General features: G+C 45.4%; 1 protein-coding gene across 9 annotated transcripts in view; it reads right to left on the bottom strand.

The window, feature by feature from the left end:
- Positions 1-21,026, bottom strand: part of PPHLN1 (periphilin 1) — a 140,739-nt gene that overhangs the window by 41,675 nt on the left and 78,038 nt on the right. For all 9 annotated transcript variants that reach the window (XM_073328028.1, XM_073328026.1, XM_073328025.1 and 6 more), the window contains one exon: positions 19,806-19,946. In XM_073328028.1, coding sequence (XP_073184129.1) covers positions 19,806-19,946 — 141 coding nt within the window. The remainder of the gene's footprint in view (positions 1-19,805; positions 19,947-21,026) is intronic.

Genomic DNA, 21,026 nt, shown 5'->3' on the forward strand with positions numbered 1-21,026 from the left:
GATCAGCTAGATGCCCAACTTCCATTGAAATTCAATGGAAGTTGAGCTCTTAACTTCCATATGTGTCTGTGAAAATCACCCTCCGTACTTTTTGTATCACAGTAGTACCTCAAACCCTCGATCCAAGATCTGGACCCTACTGTGCTCATCACATAGTAAGAGACGATCCCTGCTCTCCAGAGTTTACAAAGAAAGACAGGGGTGGGAGAAAAAGATTTATCTCCATTTTACAGATGGGATCTGAGGCACAATGAGATTGAGGCCCTGATTCAGCAAGGTTCTTAAGCACAAATAACTTTAAGCATATGGATAGTCCCATTGAAGTCAACGGAACCCCCCCACACACACACATGCTTAAAATTAAGCATGTGCTTTAAAGCTTTGCTGGATTGGGGCCTGAAGGGTCTTGCCAAAAGTAATGTAGAAAGTCTGTGGCAGAGCCTGGAATAGAATCCACGTCTCTTGAGTCCTGGTCAAATTATTATTACAATTTTTGCCCCTAATATTTCACCTAAATTTACCTTTTCTAAGCACCGAGACCCTCAGATGGAAGATGCTACAAAAGTGCAAAGTGTTATTCCATATCATTACTTATTTAACACTTTGTCCCACCATAAACAATAACACTAGTTACCTTTTGATAGCTACATTTTTTCTTCAGGTCATGAATTAAATGCCTGCAGTAAATCTCTCCATCACACAAATACACTGTGATACACAAACATTTTGTTGATGAGTGATAATGATGATTTAAATAGTTCAATTCCATTTTCAACATTTGAAATTCTGTGATTGCTCAATTATAAATGTTCTTGGCCGTGATGATGGGAAAACATGTTTTTAAAATGACTAAAATATTGGCAGACACACACACTGGTTGAATTACTTAAACAAAATACCTGTAAGAATATTTCATTTGACTGCTTAACTTTCTTTTTTTTTTATTTTATTTTAAGAAATAATGGTTTTAGTGTTTACCACTATGCTCGCTTGTGGGCACCAGGTTGCCTGTTGCCCTGCTGTGTAGTACTGAATTTACTCACTGCCATACATAGTGCAAGCTGTCACTCAATACAGTTCTGCACTGGGTCTGGCCAAAACAGCACCATGCAAAGAATTAAAAATAAATATTTTGAAAATTCTGCTCTTTTTCTTGGTTGCAGCCTGTGAGGTAAGTGAGAAGGGATTTGTCAGTACTTTGGAAGATGCAGAAGAGGGAAAGTTGGGGAATGGGAAGGATTTTAGAGAGAGGGGACTTGGACTGGATCTGGGCTTCCAGGAGAAATAAGTCAAGGGAACAAGAGTTTAGGGGTAAGCAGCAGAAAGGCCAGGAGGATCAAGTCTTCTGATCAGATATCACTCTGTCAGGAGCAAAGAGAAATACCTCAAGCATAATGGCACATCACACTAATCCTACTCTGCAAATCAGGTTCAGTTTACATTTCCATGATTGTCCATGGTTATTCATCTTCAAAATTAACACTTTATGAGTACCCCTTTGCAGAAGAATTAAAGTTTTTTTCCATAAATTTTGTGGCACTGTGCTCTCCAATGACTGCTGTACTGTAATAATCCCTGCCTAGTAAGACACACTGTAATAAAATGTCAAGTATTCCAGATATAATTCACTAAAATGTGGTATTCAAATTATTTTCATACTAGATTAAGAAGACATGTTTTATGTAACTGTGAAGACTGTCAAATCCATGGATTAATAAGCAACTCCTTTTTAAGTCAATATTCACCATAACAAATGAAATATTTTAACTGCTATTCATGTTAGAGACTGAACTAACCCAAAACAAAACATATGTAATCCAATAGCTTTTAAAAGCTTCCTGATAAATACCCAATGTAACCTGATTAGCAAATCAATTTTTCCTTTTCCTAAAGTGTACTTCATTTCAATGCTTTACTTTTAAAATGTAAATATTTTAGCTAAATAGAATCAATTTTGTGTAAATAGGTACATTAAAACTGCCCATTAAGGAATATATTTTTATTCTGCAAAAACAAAGATATGCATTTAGTTCAACAGTAATGTCAGCAGAGAATAATTTATAATAAGGAATGTACCCAAAGTAAACTATTAACAAGTAGTTCAACACAGAGATTGAAAAATTTAGTTTTTATAGCCCGGGGGGGGAGGGGGGGAAGGGATGTCAGTATTTATGCAGACATTAAATAGAAAGAGCAAGGTTTGAAAATCAATTTTTTTAGATAACTGAAGTCTAGAAATCAATGAACCAGTGTTTATATAAATATATATTTTGAAATACTGATAATTTTAATCTCCAGTCCATAATATCCACAAATATAATTAAGTAAAATGTAAGCACATCATAGAATTTAATTTTTTTGAATTAAAAAGTATTTGAAGTAGCTACTAATCAGACTTAACTCCCCAATCTGAATTATGGCTGAAATTCTCTTCAGGTCATTTTACAACATACATTTTTACACAGAACATGCATGTTTATGATTCAAACTTAATTAAATTGAGCCATATTTTGCTAACTCTAAACTCTTGCACAGTACCTAATTTAAAAATCACCAATAAAGATTTTATTCAATCGAATAAAAACATATCCCACCTATAAAACAATATTTTAGTAGAATACTAAAACCATCTTAAATGAGATTTATTTCTAAGAAATCGGACAGCTCTAAGATCCAAAGCAATTTAAAAAGAAATGATTTTTTTCCCCAGTCAAAAAGTCTAAGCTATTCTCAGACCACTCTGAACTAAGATCCTGAAAATAATTTATTTAAATACAGTGAGAGCAACATTAGATTTTACTGAACATAGCATAAGTTTTTAGGCCCAAAATTTTTATCAACCTTGATAATCGTATTTATAAAGTGAAGAGGCAGATAGATCCTCAGCTGGGGATCTGATAGCTCAGTGGTTTGAGCATTGGCCTGCTAAACCCAGGGTTGTGAGTTCAATCCTTGAGGGGGCCATTTAGGGATCTGGGGCAAAAATTGGGGATTGGTCCTGCTTTGAGCAGGGGGTTGGACTAGATGACCTCCTGAGGTCCCTTCCAATCCTAACCTTCTATGATTCTTCTATGATTCTATGGTGTAAATTGTCAAAGATCAACTGACTTCAGTGCAGCTGTGACTGCCATGTACTTCTTTGTACACGGTAGGTTGCAGGAGTGCTGCCCAGGCTTCTGCACCAGATATGGACCGGCCATAGAGCTTACTTTTCAGAGAGATACACAGCATATGTGACAGGTTTCAGAGTAACAGCCGTGTTAGTCTGTATTCGCAAAAAGAAAAGGAGTACTTGTGGCACCTTAGAGACTAACCAATTTATTTGAGCATGAGCTTTCGTGAGCTACAGCTCACTTCATCGGATGCATACCGTGGAAACTGCAGCAGAACACCATATGTGTTCACTGTAATATCCTTCAATGCTCTGCCAGGTGTGGCTGAGGTTAGCTTAAATAAAGTATGTTACACATAGTGCCACCTACTGGCTGAACAGTATAATACAATTTTACATCTCCCCTTTCAGTTTTACATTTCTAACATTCACAAAATGTACACTATTCATACTATCTTTGAAGTACCAGTCTAAGTGTCTCTGAATTGTATTGGCTTTTCTAATTACACGACCTGTACAGGTATACAAATTGGTATGCTGTCTGTCCATTAGATGAAAACACTGGCTGCAGTCACTTTGGAATTCTTGAGTTATTATCTTCTTGTTCTGCATGCACCATCTGTAGAGTTTGCTCTGTTGATTGTTCTTTCTGAGGAACAAAGAGCAGATGCTGACGGTTTCTACTGAATTCTTCACGGACAGTCTCAATCACATATGATCTAGGTGCGGAATTTTTTTTTTTTTTTTTTTTTTTTACAACAGCTATAAGTTGTCCATAGTTTTTCTCTATCCAGTTTGACACAAACACAGTCACCAGGTTCTAGATCTGGCAGTTTTCTGAGTGACACCTGATGTAAAAGTGTTCTTAAGCTATTTTCGTCTTTTTATCTGATTAGGCTACCCTCTTTATGTCTGGCCACTCTGGAGATCAGTGTTTTGCCAAAGCTAGAAAAATAGTTCTGAGTTGCTGTCCCCTCAGAAGTTGTGTTGTCTATTTCCAGTATCTGCTAAGGTATTGATCTGTAGCTCAGAAGAGCAAGAATTGAATCATTCTGCTGCAGGATTTTCTTGGCAGTCTGTCCAGCTCTCACAGCCTCTCTACTCGCTTGTGGGTAATGTGGGCTGCTAGTAATATGATCAAAATCATATTTGGTTTGGAATGACAAATTCTGCTGCAGTGAACTGGGGGTCTTTGTCCATCGTGAGTTGTTCTGGAATACGGAAATGAGCAAAAGTGCACTTCAGTTTCTTGATAACACTGCACCATGTAATTATTCTTTTATATATAACAGTTTCTATATACCTGGAAAAACAGTCCTCTACAACCAGGTACTGATGTCCTCTGAATTTGCATAAATCTGCAGCTAGTCTCTTCCAAGGTCTGTCTGGTAGAGATGATGTTATTAAGCATTCTTTGTGTTGCGTTAGTCTGTTAGTTCTTCAACGTTCACATGTAGATACTTCATTGTTTATGTCCTTGCTGATGCTTGACCACCACAGTAACTGGTGGCTTGTCCACAGCATTTTGTTAATCCTTGATGAACTTCATAGATGAAGTTTAGGATTCCTCCTCTCATTTCATCTGGAATTACCATGTGGATAAACTGGAGAGAGTCCAGCGAAGGGCAACAAAAATGATTAGGGGTCTGGAACACATGACTTATGGAGGAGAGGCTGAGGGAACTGGGATTGTTTAGTCTGCAGAAGAGAAGAATGAGGGGGGATTTGATAGCTGCTTTCAACTACCTGAGAGGTGGTTCCAGAGAGGATGGTTCTAGACTATTCTCAGTGGTGGAAGAGGACAGGACAAGGAGTAATGGTCTCAAGTTGCAGTGGGGGAGGTTTAGGTTGGATATTAGGAAAAACTTTTTCACTAGGAGGGTGGTGAAACACTGGAATGCGTTGCCTAGGGAGGTGGTGGAATCTCCTTCCTTAGAAGTTTTTAAGGTCAGGCTTGACAAAGCCCCGGCTGGGATGATTTAATTGGGGATGGGTCCTGCTTTTGAGCAGGGGGTTGGACTAGATGACCTCCTGAGGTCCCTTCCAACCCTGATATTCTATGACCTCTGGAGGAGGGTAGGAGTCACGGAACAACTGATTGGAGGACCGCTCTGCCAACTGCCACATCCTCTCTGGCCTGCTGGTTGACCATGTAGTGGGTCGTCAAGGTGTGCACTGAGGACCAGGTGGCTGCTCTGCAGATCTCCTGAATTGGGACCTGTGCCAGAAAAGCTGTGGAAGTCTCTTGCGTCCTGGTCGAGTGGGCAGTGACGACCAGGGCCGGAACACCTGGGAGCTCATAGCATGCCTGGATGCAGCTTGTAATCCAAGACGAGATCCGCTGTGCCGAGATCCGGGAGGCCTTTCATCCTCTCGGCTACGGCCACGAACAGCTGCGCAGATTTACGGAAGGGCTTGGTGCGCTCCACATAGAACGCCAGCGCTCGACGGACGTAGGCTGCGGTGACTCAGGTCCATATGGGGTTTTGGAAAAAACACCGGCAGACAAATGTCCTGGCCCAAATGGAATTGCGAGATCACCTTAGGGAGGAACTTGGGGTGCTATCGGAGTTGCACCTTATCCTTGCACTGTATACGGTGGCTCAGAGGTGAGAGCCCTCGGCTCAGACACCCTTCTGGCCGAGGTAATGGCCACCAGAAATGCCACCTTCCAGGAAAGGTGGAGGGAGCAGGTAGCGAGGGGCTCGAAAGGGGGTCCCATCTGCTCAGAGAGGACCAAGTTAAGGTTCCAAGGAGGGACTGGGGGGCGTGAGTACGGAAACATCCTCTCCAATCTTTTAAGGAACCATCACACCACTTGGTGGGAAAACACCAAGCGCCCCGAAAACCCCGGATGGAAGGCGGAGATGGCCGCCAGGTGCACTCTGAATGAGGACGGGGCTGGCCCCTGCTGCTTGAGGTGTAGGAGGTACTCTAGGATGGCTTGCACCGGGTCCTGGCACGCCTGCACCTGTCGGGGCTCACACCAACACGAGAATCTTTCCTACTTGGCCATATAGGTAGCCCTGGTAGAGGGCTTCCTACTGCCAAGAATAATCTGCTGCACAGGAAGGGAGCACTGGCTCTCCAAGGCGTTTAGCCACAGAGCTTCCACACCGTCAGGTGTAGTAATTGCAGGTCGGGGTGAGGAAGCCGCCCACCGTCCTGTGTGATGAGGTCCCAGTGCAGGGACAGGACTACCGGGGCGTCCACCGACAGCTCTAGGAGCGTTGTGTACCAGTGCTGGTGGGGCCACGCTGGGGCAATGAGGACCACTGCCGCCCTGTCCCTGCGTACCTTGAACAGGACCTTGTGTACCAAGGGGAGCGGGAGAAAGGCATACATTAAGCCCCCTCCCCACGGGATCGCAACTGAGCCCAGGCTGTGGCCCTGGAACGAGCAGAACCGCGGGCACTGGGAGTTAACCCTGGTGGCAAACAGGTCTACCTGGGGAAACCCCTACCAGCGGAAGAGCAAAAGTATGACGTCCGCTCTGAGCGTCCACTTGTGCATGCGATACGACCTGCTGAGGTAATCCGCCAGCTCGTTTCGCACCCCCGGGAGATACGACGCCTTGAGGTGAATGGCGTGGGCTATACAAAAGTCCCAGAGAAGAAGAGCTTCACGACAGAGCGGCGAGGAACAGGCCCCGGCCTGGTTGTTTATATAAAACATGGCAGTAGTGTTGTCTGTCAGAACTGTCAGGCTGTGACCACTCAGAGTGGCGTGAAAGGTCTGGCAGGCTAGACGAACCGCCCTGAGCTCCTTCACATTGATATGGAGTGACCGCTCTACTCCGGACCACAAGCCCTTAGGTCCCCCAGGTGCCCCCATCTGCAGTCTGATGCGTCCGTCACCAGCGTCAGGTCCGGTTGTGGGGCGGCAAAGGGGATGCCTTCGCAAACCACAGGCTGGGACTGCCACCACAGCAGAGAGTCCAGCACGTCCCTTAGGGCTGTCACTACCAAGTCCAGGGGGTCCCTGCCTGGGCAGTACACCCGAGCGAGCCACGCCTGCAGAGTCCTGAGTCTCAGTCTGGCATGCCTGACCATGTTGCCATGTGACCCAGCAGCCGCAGGCAGCACCTGGCCGTTGTTGTTGGAAACTGGCACAGGGAGGCCACCGCTTGCTGGATAGCCCCGAATCGGGATACTGGAAGGCTTCCCCTGGCCTACACCATGTACAGGACAACCCCTATGAATTCCACTCCCTGCGTGGGCATGAGAGTGGACTTGGGGACGTTGACCAGGAGCCCCAGCTCGCAGAACAATCTCAGGGCCACCTCCACATGGCACCACACTTCCGTTTTGGATCCACCCATCAGGAGCCAGTCGTCGATGTACGGATAAACCCAGATCCTCTGCCTCCATAAGAAGGCCGCCACCACCGCCATGCATTTCGTGAACACCCGTGGGGCTGCGGCTAGACCGAACGGGAAAACCGCAAACTGGTAATGTTCTTGGCCCATAGTGAAATGCAGGAACCGCCGATGTGCTGGGTGGATGGTGATATGAAAGTACGTGTCCTTCATGTCGAGGGCAGCCTACCAGCCCCCCGGATCCAGGGAAGGGATGATGGTGCCCAGAGAGACCATGCGGAACCGGGCCATGACCATGAACTTGTTGAGCCCATGCAGGTCTAAAATGGGATGAAGGTCCCCTTTGGCCTTGGGGATGAGGAAGTACCGGGAGTAGAAACCTTTCCCCTTTAGGCCGTGCGGCACCACCTATACCACCCCCGCCTCTAGCAGCGAGCGAAGCTCCTTTTCTAGGAGATGCTCATGAGGGGTCCCTGAAGAAAGATGGGGAAAGGGGGTGGGAAGGAAGAATCATAGAATATCAGGGTTGGAAGGGACCTCAGGAGGTCATCTAGTCCAATCCCCTGCTCAAAGCAGGACCAATCCCCAATAAAGCATTCCAGCCAGGGCTTTGTCAAGCCTGACCTTAAAAACTTCTAAGGAAGGAGATTCCACCACCTCCCTAGGTAACACATTCCAGTGCTTCACCACCCTCCTACTGAAAAAGGTTTTCCTAATATCCAACCTAAACCTCCCCAACTGCAACTTGAGACCATTACTCCTCGTTCTGTCATCTGCTACCACTGAGAACAGTCTAGATCCATCCTCTTTGGAACTCCCTTTCAGGTAGTTGAAAGCAGCTATCAAATACCCCCTCATTCTTCTCTTCTGCAGACTAAACAATCCCAGTTCCCTCAGCCTCTCCTCATAAGTTGTGTGTTCCAGTCCCCTAATCATTTTTGTTGCCCTCCGCGGGACTCTTTCCAATTTCTCCACATCCTTCTTGAAGTGTGGGGCCCAAAACTCGACACAGTACTCCAGATGAGGCCTCACCAATTTCAAATAGAGGGGAGCGATCATGTCCCTTGATCTGCTGGCAATGCCCCTACTTATACAGCCCAAAATGCCATTGGCCTTCTTGGCAACAATGGCACACTGTTGACTCATATCCAACTTCTTGTCCACTGTAAGGTCCCCTAGGTCCTTTTCTGCAGAACTGCTGCCTAGCCATTCGGTCCCTAGTCTGTAGCGGTGCATGGGATTCTTCCGTCCTAAGTGCAGGACTCTGCACTTGTCCTTGTTGAACCTCATCAGATTTCTTTTGGCCCAATCCTCTAATTTGTCAAGGGCCCTCTGTATCCTATCCCTATCCTCCAGCGTATCTACCTCTCCTCCCACTTTAGTGTCATCTGCAAACTTGTTGAGGGTGCAATCCATACCATCCTCTAGATCGTTAATGAAGATATTGAACAAAACTGGCCCCCAGACCGATCCCTGGGGCACTCCACTTGATACCGGCTGCCAACTAGACATGGAGCCATTGATCACTAACCGTTGAGCCCGACAATCTAGCCAGCTTTCTGTCCACCTTATAGTCCATTCATCCAGCCCATACTTCTTTAACTTGCTGGCAAGAATACTGTGGGAGGCTGTGTCAAAAGTTTTGCTAAAGTCAAGGAATAACACGTCCACTGCTTTTCCCACATCCACAGAGCCAGTTATCTCGTCATAGAAGGCAATTAGATTAGTCAGGCATGACTTCCCCTTGGTGAATCCATGCTGACTGTTCGTGATCACTTTCCTCTCCTGTAAGTGCTTCAGAATTGACTTCTTGACTCCATGATTTTTCCAGGGACTGAGGTGAGGCTGACTGGCCTGTACTTCCCCAGATCCTCTTCCTTCCCTTTTTTAAAGATGGGCACTACATTAGCCTTTTTCCAGTCATCCGGGACCTCCCCCGATCGCCATGAGTTTTCAAAGATAATGGCCAATGGCTCTGCAATTACATTCGCCAACTCCTTTAGCACTCTCGGATGCAGCGCATCCGGCCCCATAGATTTGTGCTCGTCCAGCTTTTCTAAATAGTCCCAAACCACTTCTTTCTTCACAGAGGGCTGGTCACCTCCTCCCTATGCTGTGCTGCCCAGTGCAGCAGTCTGGGAGCTGACCTTGTTTCTGAAGACAGAGGCAAAAAAAGCATCGAGTACATTAGCTTTTTCCACATCCTCTGTCACTAGGTTGCCTCCCTCATTCAGTAAGAGGCCCACACTTTCCTTGACTTTCTTCTTGTTGTGAACATACCTGAAGAAACCCTTCTTGTTACTCTTAACATCGCTTGCTAACTGCAACTCCAGGTGTGATTTGGCCTTCCTGATTTCACTCCTGCATGCACGAGCAATATTTTTATACTCTTCCCTGGTCATTTGTCCAATCTTCCATTTCTTGTAAGCTTCTTTTTTGTGTTTAAGATCAGCAAGGATTTCACTGTTAAGCCAAGCTGGTCGCCTGCCATATTTACTATTCTTTCTACACATCGGGATGGTTTGTCCCTGTAACCTCAATAAGGATTCTTTAAAATACAGCCAGCTCTCCTGGACTCCTTTCCTCCTCATGTTATTCTCCCAGGGGATCCTACCCATCAGTTCCCTGAGGTTGTCAAAATCTGCTTTTCTGAAGTCCAGGGTCCATATTCCGCTGCTCTCCTTTCTTCCCTGTGTCAGGATCCTGAACTCTACCATCTTATGGTTACTGCCTCCCAGGTTCCCATCCACTTTTGCTTTCCCTGCTAATTCTTCTCAGTTTGTGAGCAGCAGGTCAAGAAGAGCTCTGCCCCTAGTTGGTTCCTCCAGCATTTGCACCAGGAAATTGTCCCCTACACTTTCCAGAAACTTCCTGGATTGTCTGTGCACCGCTGTATTGCTCTCCCAGCAGATATCAGGGTGATTGAAGTCTCCCATGAGAACCAGGGCCTGCGATCTAGTAACTTCCGTTAGTTGCCGGAAGAAAGCCTCATCCACCTTATCCCCCTGATCGGTCTGATCGTGGTGGGTGGTCTATAGCAGACTCCCACCACGACATCACCCTTGTTGCTCACGCTTCTAAACAATCCAGACACACTCAGGTTTTTCTACAGTTTCATACTGGAGCTCTGAGCAGTCATACTGCTCTCTTACATACAATGCAATTCCCCTACCTTTTCTGCCCTGCCTGTCCTTCCTGAACAGTTTATATTTATCCATGACAGTACTCCAGTCATGTGAGTTATCTATCCCACCAAGTCTCTGTTATTCCAATCACATCATAATTCCTTGACTGTGCCAGGACTTCCAGTTCTCCCTGCTTGTTTCCCAGGCTTCTTGCATCTGTGTATAGGCACTTGAGATAACTTGCTGTTTGTCCTGCTTTCTTAGTATGAGGCAGGAGCCCTCCCCTTTCGCGTTCTCCTGCTCATGCTTCCTCCCGGTATCCCACGTCCCCACTTACCTCAGGGCTTTGGTCTCCTTCCCCCGGTGAACCTATTTTAAAGCCCTCCTCACTAGATTAGCCAGCCTACTTCCAAAGATGTTCTTCCCTCTCTTCGTTAGGTGGAGCCCGTCTCTGCCTAGCACTCCTCCTTCTTGGATCATCATCCCATGGTCAAAAAATCCAAAGCCTTCTCTCCGACACCACCTGCGTAGCCATTCATTGACTTCCACAATTTGATGGTCTCTACCCAGGCCTTTTCCTTCTACGGGGAGGATGGACGAAAACACCACTTGCGCCTCAAACTCCTTTATCCTTCTTCCCAGAGCCACATAGTCCGCAGTGATCAGCTCAAGGTCATTCTTGGCAGTATCATTGGTGCCCACGTGGAGAAGCAGGAAGGGGTAGTGATCCGAGGGCTTGATAAGTCTCGGCAGTCTCTCCGTCACATTGTGAATCCTAGCTCCTGGCAAGCAGCAGACTTCTCGGTTTTCCCGGTCAGGGTGGCAGATAGATGACTCAGTCCCCCTGAGGTGAGAGTCCCCAACCACCACCACCCACCTCCTCCTCTTCGGAGTGGTGGTCGTGGAACCCCCATCCCTAGGACAGTACATCTCATGCCTTCCAATCGGCAGAGTCTCCTTCTGTTCCCTTCCCTCAGATGTATCATCTAGTCCACTCTCCGCATTAGTACCTGTGGAGAGAATATGAAAACGGTTGCTTACCTGTATCTGCGCTGCTGGTACATGGACACTCCCCTTTCTTCTACTGGAGGTCACATGCTGCCAAATTTCTTCACCGTCCCCCTGTTCCTGTTGTGCAGCCTGCTCTGAATCTTCAGAACATTGTGCCCGTAGAAGCATATCCTGATGTCTGTCCAGGAAATCTTCAGTTTCTCTTATGCAACGCAGGGTCGATATTTGTTTCTCCAGACCTTGAACCTTCTCTTCCAATATGGAGACCAGCTTGCACTTTGTACCAACAAAGAGAATTGCAGCGAGTACCCGTTCCATAACGTGCATAAGACCTAACGGTCCGACGTAAAGCTGGACCATGCACGGGAGAAATGGGACAGGTGGTTCAGGAAACAAAGGGACGGACCCAGTGACTGGTCTGGTACGCTGTCCCCGAGCACAAGTTCAAAGCCTGGCTTAGTGCCCGGCTGGGATTTGTGCTGACCTTGGTTCTGACCTGGCAGATTATTGTTATTATTGCACTTTCGCCTGTTATTCCTGCCTCGCCTACTGTAAGGCTCATGCCTATGACCTGGCTGGTACTGGTGCTGAGGGGGAGGTTGCGGCTTAAAGGGCTTCCTCTGTGTCACCGGGTTTGCATACCCAGCCACTTAAGTATAGCCCTTCAGTCTATGCAACCTCGCATCTGTCTGGTCCGAAAAGAGCCTGGACCCTTCAAGGGGAGGTCCTGAATTGTATTCTGGATCTCAGGCGGCAGGCCTGACTCCTGAAGCCATGCTGAGTGCCTCATGACCACCCCTGATGCGATTGTTCTGGCCACCGCATCTGCTGAATCCAGGGAAGCCTAGAGAGAGGTCTTAGCTACTGCCTTGCCCTCGTCCACCAGGGCCGTAAACTCCTGTTGGGAACCTTGCGGGAGGTTGTCCTTAAACTTACCCACCGCTGCTCAGGAGTTAAAATTATGCCAGTTGAGGATGGCCTGCTGGTTTGCAATCCTCAACTGAAGGCCCCCTGACGAGTACACCTTTCTGCCAAAAAGATCCAGGCGTTTTGCCTCCTTGGCCTTAGGGGCCAGGGCCTGTTGTCCATGGCGCTCCCTTTCGTTCACCGCCGAGACCACCAGGGAGCATGGACTTGGGTGGCAGAACAAGAATTCATAGCCCTTTGATGGGGCAAAGTATTTGCGCTCCATATCTTTGGCCGTTGGAGTGCTGGAGGCCAGGGTCTGCTGGATAGTCTTATAATTCGATTGGACGGTTTTAATGAGCGGGAGCGCTATTCTAGATGGACCTTCAGGGCTCAAAATGTCCACCATGGGGTCCTCCTGCTCAACCATCTCCTCGGCCTGCAACCCCAAGTTCCCGGTGACCCTACGCAGTAGCTCCTGGTGGGCTCTGTGGTCTATGGGTGGAGGGCTGTACCTGCCACCGCCTCATCCGGGGATGAGGAGGAGGTTAGCAGCTGCTCAACCCCTTTTGGCTGGTCCTCCTGCTCCCCTTCTTCCATGGGAGAGGCCTCTGTGTCGGGCCAGGCCGGGAGACCTTGGGGCAGCACCGGACTTGGTGCTGGTCTCTCTGGTTTATCCTAGGGGGGATGCTGGAGGCTTGGATACTGTAGCTTCCGGTGCCATTGGGCATTGGTGTGGGGACCGGGACTGCTGCACCGAATAGCTCACCCTGGACGGGGGCCCTTGGAGCTGCTGATAGGCCCAAGGAGTCCAGAAGGGCCAATGACTTGGCGGCCCCCATTGGGGGTGCCAACCCGTCTTGAGGGTCCATGCTGTCCGGAGCATGGTGCGAGTAACTGTAAAGGCCGGAGTCGTCACTGGATTGCGGTGATGCCGACCGCGAAGGCCATGGTGGTGCCAACGATCTGTGCCGGCGGGAGATCGACAAGCGGCTCCTAACTGAACGGGAGTGGGACTGGTACTGTTATCCCCGGGACCAAGACCGGGATCAGCGCCGGCGTTCCCAGGACCAGGATCCGAGTCTGCAGGAGTTCTCCAGTGAGGGCCGTCTCGACTCCTCCCGGTGCCAGCCTCTAAGTGGTGCCGGAGAGCATCGTGCCCCTTCCGTTACTTCCTCACACCAACCCACTACTGGAACCACAACTTCCTTCTGAGCCACGGGTAACTGGGAGTCCACAGACGCGGAGCTCAACCGGGTCCAACTCCGGGAGTGATGCCGGGACGGTGTCCTCAAACGGCACACCACTGCCGGCTTACCCCTCAACGGCACCCATGGCATGGGTGCCAGAGGTTCTCCCTGTACAGGAGGAGGCTCATAGCCGAAACCTCAATGAGGTCCTTCGCCACCTCAAAGGTGCCAGGTGTGGAGGGCTGATCCATTATGTCCTCGAGCCCATTGTCCACACTGAGCTCACTTAGGCCTGGCCTCGGTGGGACTCGCGGTGCTGAAGCCACCGGTGCCAGCGCCGTACAGCGGCCTTCCCAGGGCTGACAGCTTTTGGTGTTTATCCGGTGCCGGGTCTCTTGACAGCTCCGGGGCACTACGCACCAAGGAAGCCGGAGCCGACGTCGGGTGCTCCGGGCCCGATGGCTGCAATGCGACCTCCATCAACAACTGCTTCAAACGAAAGTCTCTTTCTTCCTTTGTTCTTGGCTTGAAAGCCTTGCAAATCTTACACCGCTCAGTTTGACGCTCTTCCCCCAGGCAATGTAGACAAGAGTCGTAGGGGTCACGAACTGGCATAGGCTTGCGGCACGTGGCACAAGCCTTAAACCCATGGGCCTGTGGCATGCCCCGCGGCCTGGGACGGGTGCTGGAAGCCTCCAAGCACCTAATCACTTAAGCGTCCACAACAAAGGTATGCTAACTAACTGATAACAGCTATCTAACTCTGAGAAAGGCTAAGAAACTGCTCTCATACAAAAGAGAGAGAGGTTGTTCCAATGCCACCACGGATGGTAAGAAGGATCTCGAGGGGGTCGAGGGGCAGGGGTATATATGCATGGCGCAGTGGTGCCACTCATGGGGCCCCCCACCAGCCCGAAGGGAGCTGCTAAGGGAAAAAGTTTCCGAAGCTCGTGCATGCGGCACACGCACACCTAATGTGGAATGGACGTGAACAAGCACTTGAAGAACCTGAGAATCTGTTGTCTGACCTTTAGTTACTTGGATTTCTTTTTAGTTTATTTTTTATTTAAAGTGAGAACTAATTATTTTACAATATGTTTGGTAGCAGTTGCATCATCGTTCATGTAACCATGCCTGATTTTAAAAAATTCAGATGGATATTACTTGTATTATAGTAGCACAAAGAAGCCCTAATCATTAATTACTGTCCCACTGCGTTACTCTCTGTACAAACACAGAATCAAAAAACAGTCCTTACACAAAAAAGGGTTTATAATCTATCATTTTATTCTAAATGCAAATGTAAACACTGACAGATTGTTTCAACCAGGGAGAAACTGCAGAGTGTCATGTGACATTCCGGAAGCCTTTTCAAACAGTATGGATCCACTCCGCCTATACACATCAAAACTGTCTGCCTGCGTGCATTTCCAGAATTCAATACATTCACTCATCAAGAAGTTCTGGACAGCCTAGAAGAGTCTCAACCCACTTGTGAATCAGACCCATAACTTTCTCTTTCACAAGCTAGGAGAGGTATGAACAACTGGTGCCACTATTCTATTCTATATAAGTTTTTATACTGCACTCAACATATATTCCAGCAGTACATTAAGCAACATGACTACACGTCTGTCACATGCTTGCTCTCTCATCCTCTCCCCAAAGGGAGAAGCGTATGCTGTTGAGCGTTTTGGTTTGACAGGGGATTTTTAACTTAGTAGTAGTAGTAGTTAAATATTCCTGTGTTTATATTAGTGAAGGCCAGGTCAAAGAAATGTGCCTTGCACTTGAAGTGTAAACTGGTGAGATTTCTGGTACAGTTCTCGGGGAGTTCATCTCTCAGTCCCATTTCCTCTCCCACACTGAGTTTTACTCTTATTGTTGAGAGTTCCGGTGTGCCAGAGGAGTAAAGTTATCGATCACGGTCTTTGTTTTGGAACTTTAGATGGTCTTTTAGATATCCTGGGCCCAGGTCACACAGAGCTTTGAACTTGATTCAAAATTCTATGGAAAGCCAGTGCAGAGAGTGGAGAGCAGGTATGATGTACTCAAGGTAGCCTGTGTTGCTAAGGAGATGCACTGCAGAGTTTCTTACTAGTTTGAGTTTCTTAAGTGCTGACGGTTTCATGCCTTGGTATATCACATTGCTGTTGCCCAGCCAAGATGAAGGCAAGAATAACTGAAGCCAGGTCTTCATCCACCAGGAAGGGATGGAGTCTTCTAGTCACCAGGAGACGGTAGAAAGCCCTGCTCACAGCCAGTAGTGACCAAAATAGCCAATGCCTCAGTCAGAGAAGGAATCTTCCCTACTTCTATCAAATGTGCAACAGTATGACCAACACTGAAGAAACCCACCCTCTACTCTTCCATTCTAGCCAATTGTTGCCCACTGTCAAACCTCCCATTCATGAGCAAGCTGACAGAGACAACAGCAAAATGCCAACTACAAGCTCATCTAACTGAAGCTAACATTATAGACCCAACACTATCTGAATTTAAGACAGAACAAAGAACCAAAACTGCCGTAGTGGCACTATTGTGTGATTTCTTCCTGTCAATGGAGGAGAGGGCAGACATCCATTCTTATCCTTCCTGACCTCTCTGCAGAATTTGACACTGTTGACCATGAGAGTCTGCTGATTCACAGGAAAGAGATATCAGGGGTTCAGCATAATGCACTAAAATGGTTTGAATCCTTCCTAAAGGAATGCATCCAATGAGTAGAGATGGAAAAGTGCATCTCCATCATCAAACCTTCACTTGTGGAGTTCCACAAGGATCAATTATCTCTTCAGTCCTTTTCAACATCTACTTGCAACCACTAACTTAACTGGTCAGAAAACATGGATTCAGGTGCCAGCAATATGCAAATGACACACAGTTCTGCCTATCCTTCACTGCATATGACCACTTCACTACCACCAAGATAGCACAGTGCTTGGATGAGATCAGCTCATGGATGAAGAACAGCTGCTGAAGCTGGACTCAAGGAAAACAAAGATGATGCTGGTGAGCAGAGGAAAATATTCTGAACAGCTTTCAACCACTGAGTAGTCTCCATTGGCTGAAGATACACACCCACAATTCATCATTTCAGTCCAGAGTGCAGAAGGGATGTTAGATTGCTTACGGACGCTCAGCTCTCACATAGAAAGCACTAATCAAGGATGCTGCTACCAGCTTGGCTAGGAAATTTCTTCTGTTCCTGGTGGACAAAGACGTGGATTCAGTTATTCATATCTTTGTCACCTCTCAGCTGGACTACAGTAGTGCAATATATCTGGGCACAAAGCCTTCAGCACTTAGAAAACTCAAACTACAACAGAACGTGCAGCATGTCTCCCCAGTTAGCACAGGTTATATGAACACATCAGATCTGTCCTCTACTCTCTACAGTGGCTTCCCATAGACTTTTTAATGAAGTTCAAGATCTCAGTCCTTATCTTCTAAGTGCTCCATGGCTTGGGCCAGGATATCTAAAAGATAATCTCAAGCTCCAGGGTGAAGACTGTTGTCACCAACTGTGCTCCTCTGGTGCAATGGAACTCTCAACAATAATAGTAAAGCTCCTCTATGTGGGAGACAGAACTTTCCCCAGGGTAGTCCTAGACTATGGAATAAATTCCTCCAAGAAATAAGGACCTTCACAAACCTCATCACTTACCACTCCAAGTGCAAGGCACATTTCTGGTCTTCTCTAAAATAAACACAAAGCAACAGGTTGGCATATAATACAAACCAAAACAAAACCACATACTACCGAACTAAGACTCTCCACTGCACATGCTTTGCCCTCTAGGGTGAAGATGAGAGAAAAAACAACAGGACAGATACATAGTCATGCTGCTTAATGCAGTTCTGAAAGGCACTCAGGTATTACGGTGTTGAGCACGGTAGAACAGAATAGAATAGAGACTTATTGTGATTCACCGTAAAAATAGCACACATTCACACTATAGGAGATAGAAGATTAGAATTTTGGGGTCTAAAAATCAAATTCTCCTCTTAAAGAGAGTGAAGTAATTTTTCATCAAGACTACAGATCAACTGATATTTTCTACACCAGATTTCTTGTTATCAAAAGGGCCAGATGAATTTGTAGTAGTAGAGTGGCATAGCTTGGTATATGCTTTTGACACTGAGTAATGGAACCATCACACTCCCTTGAGGGCTGGGAGGTTACAGCCCACTTAAGTCAGGTGCAAAAAAAGATGAAAACACATTCTTGACTCAGTACAGGAAAATAAATCTCCTTCCTTTGGCCACAGGTCCAAATACAAAAACACAAATGCACAGCTCCTTCCTTCCACCTAGTCCAACTGCTCACAAACCACACAGGGCTGTTTCTTTCAGCCAAGAATTCACTTTGGAAAAACAAAAAACAGTTTTTACTGTGATTACAGTCTCTGGGTCTCAGCACAGTCCTCTTTCGTACAAGCCAGGCAGTTTCTCCTTTGCTTAGCTGGACTTTGGCTCAGAATCTGCTAGGCTAGAAGCAGCCCCAAAAGAAGCTCCTCTGCCTTCACAGCAGCACTTTCTTTCACTCCCCGCACCACTAGATGTATCTGATTCTTTTTTATGATTCCCCCCAGTCCAGAGAAACAATTAGTTCCATCTTGCAACAGCTGAACTAGCCATAGTTACCAGCTCTTCTCTCCAGGTCTGGCTGCTCAGGTAACCTTTAAGAACACAGAACCCGTCACAGTGACTGCACCTGTTTACAGCAAATGAAGCAGGAAAATATGCTAGCTAACTTCTTTAACCACCAAGCCTGAGGAAACATAGGTAATGTTCCACCAAAAGTGGAACAGATTGACTGAGAGTGAAGATATTGGTCCTTTGTGTGACAATTCAGTAGAGGCAAAGTGTACTAACACCAACTTAGTAGGCCAAACAATAAGACAGTAATAAGATGAAGCCTACTTGAAATCCAGGTGGAAAATGATGACTTAACTACGCTCTTTAAAGGCCTGGGGAAAAGATCAGCGGGATGTTTTACACTGTTACCAATTAGGCACTGTGAGAAGGATTGTTTGTCCATCCTTTCTATCCCTCACAGGGAGACTATGCCAGCACTCTAAAGCAGAGCAAATCTGAAGTAGACCCAAAATTCTAAAGAACTGACTGTAGCTCTCTAATTTGGGCATAAATACTTAAATTCAGCTGTACTAGAAACTCTTGCGTTAACATTAACGGAGATACGGAAATACTAGCACTTCATCTAACCTTTCAAGACAAATGAAAACTGATGGGCTGATCTGCATCTTTTCCTCAACGAGGAAGTGGCTGAGCATCATAAGCAATGAGTAGAACAAGGACTACCCATCTCTGCTATGAGAAGGAGTTAGTAGTGGAAACATTTCTTTGTACTAACTCAATGCACATTGTAAAATATTCAACAGAGAAAGCAAGAATGTGACTTTAGAGCAAAACAATATGTCTTGATAGACATTTTTCTCCCCCATCCAGCTATAAAATATTGCAACCAAAGCAAAATCTAAACCTATTAACACTTAGTTATCTTCAGATGAAGACAAAACTGCTTTGAGATTCAAATGTAATATTTTTAAAAAGAGAAACAATTGTCAGCAGTTGAAACTCAAATTTTAAACATTAAATCTTATAGAAAACAACAATGAAAAAATAGTTTCTGATCACTTGATGTAATGTAAACCTATGATTAAATTAGTAATAATATATTAAATGCTTTGAATATATAACATCTGAATATGAAATAACTCATCAGGAAGCAGCCATTTTTCTTAACTTCATATTTTTTTTATTGAGAAAGGAAGTCAAAAGCTGTGTGTAAAGATATGGGAAAGGACAGAAATGTTCTGTGTTTTTAAGGTAGGTCTTGGGGTTTTTTCAGGGAAATATGTTATATGGATATAGATACGAACAGTTCCTTCCACTTCCAAAAAAATCTGAATAAATATTTTTTGTAACTATGTAAAGAAATATTAAAATCACTAAAGTTTTCTATTAAGAAATAAGGGGAACTATTTGGCAAAAATGTAATATTATGCCTTAAGGGGTGGAGGGGGGGAAAATGCTATATATTTCTAGCCAGCTACAAAAAGTCTCAACAAACCATCATACATGCATTATATTGCCAGCAAGAAAGCTAAAATGCTCACCTGTTCAATCTCTTTGGTTTTTGTTGCAATTGCTTTTGAGCGGCCAAGAAGCTGGTTGTCTTCATACAATTCTGTACTGTCTGTTATATTTGTCTCTGTTTCTTCTGTCCGTTCAACATATAATGGAGCTGAGGACCCCGCCTTAAAAAACATAAGTAATATTTACATTTTTGCTCTAGATGCATTAAGTTCTACTTGATACTATTACTCAAATACCATTTCACTCTTTTTCAGAAATTGATCAGTGTAAAATTTTTACCACAGAAATTTGAAAATTACACAAAAAGATACAAAAAATTGATTTTTTGACATTGAACACTTATGGATATGACATCAACAGATAGTTAATTTATGAAAATTTACACTTTTAGTGAAATTCAAAAATGCTCTGTGAATCAGTAGTCCCTTGATCATGTTGGACATCCCTATAAGAATCATTTACTTCCCCTTTTTCTGAGAAGTTGGAAAGATGACGCTGGTTTTGCCAGCAATGTCAAAACTAGAAATCAACAATGAGGGGTGTGGTGAATCTGCTACAGGCCACCAGGCAGGATTACAGGATTGAAAACTTCATGGAAGAACTCTTGTGGCATTCAAATGTACACAAGATAAATATTGACACGGGGATTTAACTACCTAGATATTTGTTGAGTAACAAATAAAAACATGCATCAAGAGGATTCCTAAATTAATTAGAAGATGATTTTTGAAAGTACTAACAATGTGCATGGAGCTGTCTAAGACAGGAAATATGTTCACGACCTATGGAGTTTAGACTCCAACTAGAAAAAGCCATCTAAATTTACTCTGTACTGATAGGAAGGAAATGACTGAGAATGTGAGGATAACAGGGAACTGAGAAATAATGACTACAAATTATTTGAATGCACCATCATATAGAAATGGGTTCACAGAACAGTATCGTTAAAGGGTGATTAGATTTTATAAATGCAAAATTGATGAAGAAATCTAGTAAGGCTTGACAGAAGTATTCTCCATTGTGGAAGATGACTAATAAATAATGACTAATGAATAATAAAACATCATAATTAAGAGGAAGAACACAAGAAAAAGAAACAGCTAGCATAGTCCTGAGGGCCTGTTTAAAACTCAAGACAATATAGATAATTTAAAAACCACAGTAAGTATTGTTACTGTACTAAATCTTGTAATGTTGTCTCCCATTCATTTGAAAGGGAGTTAAGCATGCTAAAAAACGTT

Source organism: Lepidochelys kempii, chromosome 1 (genome assembly GCF_965140265.1).
Source record: "Lepidochelys kempii isolate rLepKem1 chromosome 1, rLepKem1.hap2, whole genome shotgun sequence".
NCBI lineage: Eukaryota > Metazoa > Chordata > Testudines > Cheloniidae > Lepidochelys > Lepidochelys kempii.